Source organism: Hypomesus nipponensis, chromosome 16, assembly GCF_054491055.1.
Source record: "Hypomesus nipponensis isolate SF chromosome 16, ASM5449105v1, whole genome shotgun sequence".
Taxonomy (NCBI): domain Eukaryota; kingdom Metazoa; phylum Chordata; class Actinopteri; order Osmeriformes; family Osmeridae; genus Hypomesus; species Hypomesus nipponensis.
In genome coordinates this window covers 5,082,577-5,092,367 of record NC_140376.1, presented here as the reverse complement: position 1 = coordinate 5,092,367, position 9,791 = coordinate 5,082,577, and the positions used below count along the sequence as shown (strand labels likewise).

Here is a 9,791-nt window from a genome sequence, read left to right as displayed (position 1 = left end):
ACACAACAGAAGTTTACGTGAAAAAACAATGCTAGCTGGGCACTGCACTTGACCTTGTTTAAAACAATAGTTATAAGTAGATGGAATTTTGGAGAATCCGAGAACTATATCCCGCACCTGTCTCCATACACCGTCTTTATATTGACGTTCATAAAAGTGCGGAATCCATCGTGTGAGAAATTCAATGAGAATTTCTTGAAGTAACCTACTTCATCAAGGAATCTGGATCCACCGTTCCTGTCTCCAACTCTGTTTTGACATGCAAGAGTCTTTGGAATCGCTTGTGAATGTTCTAGAGTCGTACCGAGGGAGAGACAAAGTGGTCAGTGTTGCACTGGTCTACGTTACACATAAGTAAAAGGACCAATGGATATAATACCCAAGCATATGGAGTACATGGAGCACTTGCCATCGCTACTAAAACAATTAATTAATTGTATTTTCATACCACCATATACATTTTCCTAACTCTTTGTTCCTTAATTTTTACGTCAGATAAGAACAATATGTTATGGGTCTCAGTTGGTCGGTGGAGTCCTAACTCAGAAGACAGAGGGATCCGCGCAACTTGGAAAGAGTCTGCTACTGTTCTCAGCCCAGTTAAGTCAGTGCAGAACTGTTCTCCGACTCTTCGATGACCTCTCCATGCTGGCTTACTCCCATCGCTATGGTTTAGGAGCTGGGGTAGGTACAACAAAAGTGCCTAGAATTTGACCAAGTCTGCAGGTCTTCCAGTGCCATACTTTTACATGTCATCTACAGTATTTGAATTGCATTCAAATTGTTTCTGTTAATGTTAAGAATTTACCTCCACCTAGGTAAAAAAAAACATTGTAGTACTTGTGTGTTCAAACTAATTAACATTTCACTAGGAAGAAGACCCTGGTCTGCGCTGGATGTCTGTGCTGAACAATCTTGCTGACCAGCTCTACTACCCCTGCGAACACATCGCATGGGCTGCTGACACAGAGCTCATTAAGGTCAAGTCTGATAAGTGGTGGCTGTTCAGCACAGTGCTATGGGGCACGTCTCTGCTTCTGGGAATACTCAGGTGAGACATCTGTTGTTCATCGTAGACATTCACATTGCAGCCCAACGCTGGTCAGGTGAATCCAAATATGTCAAGCCGCTTGGAACTGTAGTTGAGCTGACTGAATAGTGTTCACGCCACACAGCATGCTAAAACCAGACTTTTTTTTTTTCTTCAGGTCTGTAAGAGTCATTATGCTCCTGAAGAAAAAGCTCAGAAAGTGCGAGAGGGCCAGAGAAGTCGACGGAATGTGAGGAATTAGTCATAACCACACTAAAACAAAAGCCTTGAAAGCAGCTCTCATACAACCCCCATGTGAACTGCAGTTTGTTAGTTGAGCTGTTTGTTGAGCTAAGGGGTGTGTCTACACCAATGACATTTGTGCTTCTCTCTTCCCAGTGAGGGCAGTGTCCCCAGCCCATCTCAGCTTCGGAGGAAGATGAGAGCGGAGGTCCTTTGTGTCCTGAGCAGCATGGCTGATCTAAGCAACGCCATTCATTGGATGCCCCCTGGATTCCTTTGGGCTGGAAGCTTTCCTAATTGGCTGGTGGGACTGATGGGCACGACCTCCTCTTTGATAGGTCTCATCCAGATGAGTGATGGCGGTGCCTAGTCTCGTCCATCAGATTAAGTTAATGTGACTTAATTCATGATAAAATCCTGCAGTGTGGGCTACTTGATTATGAGCAGTCAATCCACATACATTACATTAATGGAAAGTACGATTAGACAAAGAGATAGCCAGTTGGAAATAATCCAGTTAGTACTGGAGTTGTGCTTATGCAGGCAACCCTTGTTGTCAACAATATGCAATCATGCTGCACAAATGATATAGAACTTGATTTAGTTATGTTGTTTAGCAAGTACCCAATGAAATGTAGACAGGGTCAAGGCAGGCTTGCCGCTTCCCTTATGCACTCCAGTCATTTGTCTGGATTTAACTATTTCAATGAAATGTGTTTTTTGTATCATTATTATAATAATAATTGTTTTATTTGATGTTATATGATTTTGCATCGTTTTTTAATTTTCATCAGTGAAATAGGTTTGGAAGATTGTCAATAAATGTTCTTAACGAACGAAAAGTTGTAAATTCTTAAAAAAAACTGTAAGACTGAGTTCATGTGACAAAAAAAAGTGAAGTGACAATCGACTGAGTGTGTCTAGAATGTTTCAAACGCATGCGCATTCATAACATTAGTTTCTACATTGAAGACGGCTGATAATTGATTACCTTTTGTGTTTGCTATGGATATAACCTTATAATGTGTGTCATAAGGCTTGAACGGGTAATGGCTTGTTGCAGCAAAATATTGTTACAGATTTAACTGTACAAGCGAACGAAAAGTCGCAATTGACTTGTTGTTACTAGGGGGTTCCAAAGACGTCCAACAAAAGTCTACCCTGCAGTGCCTGGTGAAGTTCAGGCAGTAGTTGTCACTGGATATTCAAATTGGCCAAATGCATACGTACTAGGTGAGTTTTTGCTTTAGCTTCACTCGTCTATTAATACATCTTATTCCAAATACGGTCTTAAATGACATGCCATACTTTATAACCAAATAACAAGCTAATTAATGCATTTATGCTGGCTAATTAACTATGACTCAATGTTAGCTGCAATGCTACACTAATAGCTTGGTAGCCAGCTGACAATAACCAAGTTAGCTAGCTGAGTTAGCAATTCGGCAGTGGGGTAACTGGGTGAAAACTTACTAGCTAATAGCTATGTTTATCGTCGATGCAACACAATGTGTTATTACAGCAACTAAACGTGATTAGATCAAACATTACAATGTATTATTACAAAACGTCTAATCAAGCTTGAATTCAGACGGTTCATAAACATGAAAACATGCTATTTCAGTGTTGGTCTTTGGCAATGATACGTATAGCATGTACTTTGAGTCTTAGGCAATAGCACTTGAGGCTATCCTGATGGGTGCAGAGGGGATAGCACAAATAATGTTTTAGCTGAACTGGTCTTTTACAATAAATACCCAGTATTGCCTTGTTAATATGTCATGCTATCAATATTAAATACCAAATAATATGTCGACATTGGGAGTGGCATATATATTTATGGGGAACATTTATTAAATGCTTCTTTTTTTGCAGTGAGAACCAAAACCACTGTTATAAACGGATAGCTAGAACACTGAATGACAGGTGGCCACTGAAAAGAGCTGATGTGCTGCCAAATTCAATATGGAGTCCGATAACTGTCCCTCCAAAGAGTTCTGTTCCTCATCATCAGATGCCCATTCAAACCTCAACTGTAATGGAGATTTTGTCGTCGAGGGAGGTCACCTTGCCTTTAATGCTGCTTCTAGAGTTCCTAACCCAGAGTTTGAGGACTTGGACTCTTTTAACCTCATAGAGCCCCCTCCACTGGACTGGAGATCTGACTCTTCCAGCGAAGCTGAATCTGTCCACGAGATGGATGACCCCACCTTCTCTCCCTCCTCTGTTACCGTGGATACGCCTGAAGGTGGATCGGCACTGCCCCCGGATGTGAGTGATGCTGCTGCTGCTGTTTTACCTGGAGTCAACCAGGTGGAGCTGGTGGAGAAACTGCCGGAAGATAACATGGAGCAAAGTTATGGCGCCAGAGAACAAGTGGAGGAACAAGATGGAGATGAGAAGGTGGAAGAGGCAGAGAACTTTGGCAATGAGGAATTTGAGAAAGTGGAGGAGAGGAGGCCCGGTGACGAAGACCACACTCGCATCCAAGTTCTCCTGAACCGGCTCCAACTCATCGGAGAAAGCCCTCTCCCTGACGATTCAACACTTCGAAACCCTTCGCTGGTATACGCTGCCTCTTCCGACTTGAACCCTTCTGACCCTTCTCTAACGACAGGTGGTGGCACACTGCCTGTAGCTCCATTACAAAACCAAACCTCAGGGTTGCTGTTCTCAGAAAGCCACCAGCGAGACCTTGTAGGACTGCTGGAGTGTACAGAGATAGGGGCTCCTCAGCATCTAGAGGCCCAGGCTGCTAGAGGCCCTAGGGGGGACATAGATGCCGTTGTTTCAGTCTCCTACAACCAGGAAGACGGCGAGAGGTTTTGGGATCACTACGAGAACGGCCAGCATCGTCTCAGAAATGACTCCATGGTTTCCTTACCAGAGGATGAGGATGAAGTCCCAGAACCAGTGTGGATGAAGCTGGGGGAGGAGCCTCCAGAAGAGGCAGGTGCAGCGGAGGGCATTGAGCAGGTAGGTTGGAAAGGGCTAATGAAACGACACAATGCATTCATGTTGGCTGGAATTTACTATAAATAGGAGGGTTAAAAGTGCCTGTTAGTGTGATCTATAGGTGGGAATTAATTATATGTTTGAGCTGCTAATGTCTTATCTGCTGTTCTTTACAGAGGGCTGAAGACCACCCGGCCTATAAAGATGGTAAGAGAAGATATTATCTTTTCTATATCGTATTATACCTAAATTTCAGTTTAATCGTGAACAGTGAAGAGCTACTTTCTTAAGGAAACTAAAGGAGAAGAGAAATATTGTCGTTTACATCTTTATTTTGTGATACGTTTTGTGTATTTGTGTATTTTGTTTATATTCGTTTGGATTGTGTTGTTTTATGGCTTTTGGCATTTTGATAATCCCGCACGTTGGTCTACTGTTGTTGTTTTTAAATGTGCTTTACAACTACATTTGACTTTCATTTTGGACTGTTTGTTTGTCAGTGCCTGGCCCTTGTGACCCTGAGGACTTGTTGGATGGGGTTATATTTGGAGCTAACTACCTGGGTTCCACTCAGTTGAAGTCTGAGAAGAACCCCTCTACCAACGCCCGCATGGCACAGGCCCAGGAGGCTGTGGACAGAATAAAAGTGAGTTTGGCTTGTACCAAGTTGTCTCAAAGGGGTAATGTCTTGGAGCCTACCAAAATGTTAATTATTTTTTGACACTTTATTCTCATAAAGTTAGTGTTACGTGAGGAATAATACAAATGACAATCGTTCCCTGGTCACCGATTGAAAACATAACACATTGATAATATTTAACCCACATCTTAATTCACACCATATCCATATTCCGTCAGTATTGTGCTCAACAGTGTGTGACAAAGCTGTTAATTCCCGTTTGTTATGTTTTCCTTCGTCATCAGGCTCCAGAGGGAGAGTCCCAGCCAACGACAGAGGTGGACCTCTTCATCTCCACTCAACGCATCAAAGTGCTCAGTGCTGACACACAGGTTTTGTTACATGGAAGCTGACGCTTCTTTCTGATCAAAAATGTTTTTTGGGGGATTGAAAAACAACAATTTTTCTTTTAGTTTACATAGCGGTGGACATGTAATCTCCAAAGTGGATGCCTTGGAAGAACAGAACCTAATTACTTGAGTCCTTTTGTGAATGTCATTCCCTGAATAGCATTGTCTAATCTCAGCACTAGCCTGAACAGTTGAATTGTCAAGAGAGTCTAAGTGGGTCAGTTTGCCCTTTCTTGCATGACTAGCTAACAAGTGACTGCTGTAAGACTTTTACAATTTCTTCATCTTTCAAAAATACTTATAGGTATGAAATGTTATTTGTGAGTTGAATATTCTCTCACTTGAATGTTGATTTTAACGCCAGAGAATTGAACATTAGAGCCATTTAAACATTCCTTTCCCCTCTTGCTGCTTGCTTCTTGTCCAGCCAGATAACCCAGATATTAACAGCATCAAATACTCATCTCAATATTTACATAAACATAGATATTCCCACACAATACTCAATCTGTAGACCCCTTCCAGTTTTTCATGGACTGCTTGCGTTCCTACAGGAGGCTATGATGGACCACTCTCTCCAGATGATCTCCTACATAGCAGACATCGGGAACATCGTTGTCCTGATGGCACGCAGGAAGCCGGCCGGCCGGAAGGAGCGAGACGCCAGCCAAGCGGCCAACTCCTCCGGCCCGCAGAAGAAATGCTGCATGATCTGCCACGTGTTCACCTCCGCTGATGTGAGTCGCTCAGCCGAATAGAGAGAACATGGCCTGGTTCAGTCTTTGGGTGTTTGTTTGTTTGTTTGACATTCTTGTTGTCAATAGTTATCGCTTCGCTGATGGATTCAAATTGCGAGTGTGAAAACGAATAATAGAAAGCAATCTAAAGGGATTAATACCCTTTTAAAACATGTTTATGTGCGGGAATAAGTGATTTGTATGTAAACTTTTGGGGCAAGTAAACTTTTACTGCATGAAGGTGTTGAGCTTTCACCGGTTTTCAGGACACTCGGGCCATTAGTGTCTTGGGATTAAGCCACTTGCCATGATTTGTTCTGAGGACCGTTGTAGCACTCTTGAACTGAATGAATTGGAACTCCGGCTAGTATTCCATGTTTATGGTTGACAAATTTAAGAATAAACTTTTTACATCAGGTTGCATGTTGACATTCGTTTTTTAATAAGTTATGAACGTATTGGAAAGGGAATACTTAAGGTTTGAGACTAAGATTGGGATTCTTTTTTGGGGTTGAAAACAAAAATGTTCCTTTGATTCTCAAGCCGACTGTAAGGCCATGCATAAAGCTCCTGTGTGGAGGATTAGGTAGTGACATCAGCACATTGTTGTTTAGCGTGTCTGAACATGACCTCTCTCTCTCCTGTCTCTGTATAACTGTCTCAGTGAACTAACCAACACACTCGGTGGACAAACACAAACATGATTTACACTTTAACTCAAATAATTGTTTCCCAAGTGTGTTTGTAGTCTCAGTTTGCCTTTAACAGTTCTGTTTGTGTGTCTAAGATGGGTTACAAAACACTTTGTAGATGTACTTGGTAGACTTAAGTGTCTTGTGGTTGTTATTATTAGTACTTTTTACTCCTTTCACACCAAACTGTTGTGCATACCTCTCCTCACAGGCCCAGGTTATAGCTCAGGCCATTGGACAGGCCTTTGGCGTAGCCTATCAGCAGTTCCTCCAAGCCAACGGGATCAAGGCCAGCGAACTGAGGCCCAGCGAGTACAGTGACTACCTGGGCACACAAGAGCTTTACAACGGAGACCTGGTGCACTTCTCTGACTCAGACAACATCAGAGAGGTGAGGCTTTTGTTGCTAGCTGACACTTCTGTTTTTTTTTATAGCATGAATGCAGTTTCTCATGCTGTAAAAACACGTCTCACTCGTGTGGTCATGTGATATCAACCTCCGTGTGCTTGTCCCAGGTAACCATCTCCAAGGCTCCGGGGGAGATCATGGGGCTGGCGGTGGTGGAGTCTGGCTGGGGCTCCATCCTGCCCACCGTAGTGGTGGCCAACCTGCTCCACGGGGGACCCGCCGAGCGCAGCGGGGCCCTCAGCATCGGAGACCGCATCATGTCCGTCAACGGGACCAGTCTGGTGGGCCTCCCCATAGCCACCTGCCAGAGCATCATCCGAGTAAGGTCAACTTGGCACTCGTTTGCTTCTGTCTGATTGGGGTGGGGAACGGGAGTTGGGGTTGTGATATGCTTGTCCTTAAGTACAGGATGGCTACCGCACGTATCCTGCCTCAGTAGCAGGATATTCATAACAATATGGCTATTGACTGTGTTCCCTGGGAAGAACACTAGAGGGCGATATATAGCTACATTGACAGATGTTTTATTGCTTAAGTAGAATGTGCTTTAGTACCATGTAGAATGTAATATGATGATAGTTTACAGTATTTAGATTTAGTCTTGAATCTGAAGAAGAAGAAGAAGAAAATGAAAAAGTTCAGTTCTGCACACATGGTGTGTCGATCATGAGTAGTGGAAACTGTTTGTTTCCTGGTATCGTCCAGCTGCTGTGTTCATGCAGCAGTGACGGTGTCTCCTCACCTCCCTTCTCTGTCTAGGATTTAAAAAACCAAGATGGCGTAAAGCTCAGCATCGTCCACTGCCCTCCCGTCACCATGGCAATCATCAAGCGGCCCGACCCCAAGTTTCAGCTGGGTTTCAGTGTGGAGGATGGTATTGTAAGGGATCATTTCACCTTATTTCCATCCCAGTTGACTACTACTGTGCCACGCTACCCCACATCTTTCGTGACATTAAGGCTTTCGCCTTTGTCTCAAGCGGATACATTAGCAATAAGTCTGTAGATTAGGTATTGTACAGTATACACGCATGGGCCAGAAAAAGTCTCTTCTGTACAGACGAAGTTCGTAATGTACCGTCTTCCTGTGGCACTGCCCTAAGCAGATATGCAGCCTGATGAGAGGAGGCATCGCTGAGAGAGGCGGCATCAGGGTTGGTCACCGCATCATAGAGATCAACGGACAGAGTGTGGTCGCCACACCGCATGACAAGATCATAAACCTACTGACTAATGCTGTCGGGGAGGTGAGAGTGGAAACCCAAACCCAAGCAAAGCCTAATCCTGCTTCTCAGTGAATGACTTGAATAGGGTTATCATCGTCGCCACGGTTGATATTTTGTTTCTTTCCTCTCTGGTCAGATCCACTTGAAGACTATGCCTGCCTCGACGTACCGCCTCCTGACAGGACAAGAACAGCCCATATTTCTCTGAGGCAGCTGACATGGTTGCCTCTTTGCTTGATATGCTCACATCACAGATCCCCTACCGAGGCTACCCCGGACACCATACTGAGGCTACCAGATCCTATACCGAGGCAACCACAGATAGCAGTAGCAGTCTGCATGTGCACATCGAGAGCTCCATGTTGAAGATTTCCTTTTCTATATGCAATTGTACTATATTTTAAGGCAATTGAAATGCCACTGAACGTAACAGAGTATTTTTAAAAGTGTATAGAACTTGTTTGACATATCATGATGCAGCACATTTCTAAACCTAGAACCGGTCATTTTCTGCTTGTATTTATGAGATGTTTTAAAGTGGATTATTACGTAAATGCTCAGTCAGAAAATATATTTTACGTCTGAACTAATTATTGCTTTTGTCTGCAAAATAACAGCATAAGTGCTTTTATGACCATGTCTTCCTACCTGCTTTGTTGCCGACGTGCCTCACACAACTGTACTTGGAATGGAGCGTTATGTACATTTACATTTAGTCATTTAGCAGACGCTCTTATCCAGAGCGACTTACAGTAAGTACAGGGACATTCCCCCCGAGGCAAGTAGGGTGAAGTGCCTTGCCCAAGGACACACCGTCATTTGGCACGGCGGGGAATCGATCCGGCAACCTTCTGATTACTAGCTCGACTCCCTCACCGCTCAGCCATCTGACTCCCTATGTAGATAAGGCAGAGCCTTAGGAAATTTGGCTTTCATCAGTGCTTCATCTTTTTTGTAACACCGTGTCACAAGTGCATTTTAAATGAACATCTATCAGTGTTACACAGTGGTCATCTTTATATATAGGGATTTATTTGTTCCAAGATCATCTTGTGCTCAACAAGTGTGCGTCCCATTACAGTGCCTGATAGAACTCTCTGAGTACTGTATGCAGAAATAAAAACACCCTCTCTACTTCATTTGGTTTTTATTATTGGTAGTAAGAAAGTCTTGTGTAAGTGGTGGAGTGGCTCCCCACTTCTTAGGCACCATCGGGGGCATCAAAGTGTCTCCAAGGGCTTCAAAGTTTGGAGTCTCAACTTGGCTTGCCACTACCAGGATGGCAACAAGAAGCAGAAGTTTTGAGCATTTGTAGGCCATTGTAAATATCAGCAGATGTCTCAATAAAAAACACAGTTGCTGTCTGAGAAGAAGGTTATTGAGTTGTCTATGTTCCAAATAAAACATTAAAAAAATTGTGTGGTTGTTATGGTGAAGTTGTTGATAACTCGAAAGTATACATTCGAGCTTT

The 9,791-nt window shown here is 43.3% G+C and overlaps 2 protein-coding genes across 3 annotated transcripts; both read left to right on the top strand.

Annotated features, from left to right (window-relative positions):
* Positions 1 to 3: 3 nt before the first annotated feature.
* On the top strand, positions 4 to 2,034 carry pex11g (peroxisomal biogenesis factor 11 gamma). Its single transcript, XM_084676127.1, has 5 exons — positions 4 to 322; positions 496 to 684; positions 873 to 1,051; positions 1,209 to 1,280; positions 1,430 to 2,034. The coding sequence occupies exons 1-5, from the start codon at positions 260 to 262 to the stop codon at positions 1,641 to 1,643; spliced, it is 717 nt and encodes a 238-aa protein (XP_084532253.1). The 5' UTR covers positions 4 to 259; the 3' UTR covers positions 1,644 to 2,034.
* Positions 2,035 to 2,244: 210 nt separating this feature from the next.
* LOC146254483 (amyloid-beta A4 precursor protein-binding family A member 3) lies at positions 2,245 to 9,459 on the top strand. 2 transcript variants are annotated; one of them, XM_084676248.1, is made up of 12 exons: positions 2,297 to 2,319; positions 2,403 to 2,506; positions 3,149 to 4,249; positions 4,405 to 4,435; positions 4,729 to 4,874; positions 5,153 to 5,239; positions 5,812 to 5,994; positions 6,898 to 7,077; positions 7,203 to 7,415; positions 7,855 to 7,974; positions 8,201 to 8,341; positions 8,457 to 9,459. In XM_084676248.1, the coding sequence occupies exons 3-12, from the start codon at positions 3,239 to 3,241 to the stop codon at positions 8,526 to 8,528; spliced, it is 2,184 nt and encodes a 727-aa protein (XP_084532374.1). In that variant the 5' UTR covers positions 2,297 to 2,319; positions 2,403 to 2,506; positions 3,149 to 3,238; the 3' UTR covers positions 8,529 to 9,459. The 2 variants fall into 2 exon arrangements, with proteins under 2 accessions (XP_084532373.1, XP_084532374.1); XM_084676247.1 differs by having other exon boundaries at positions 2,245 to 2,506.
* Positions 9,460 to 9,791: the final 332 nt, after the last annotated feature.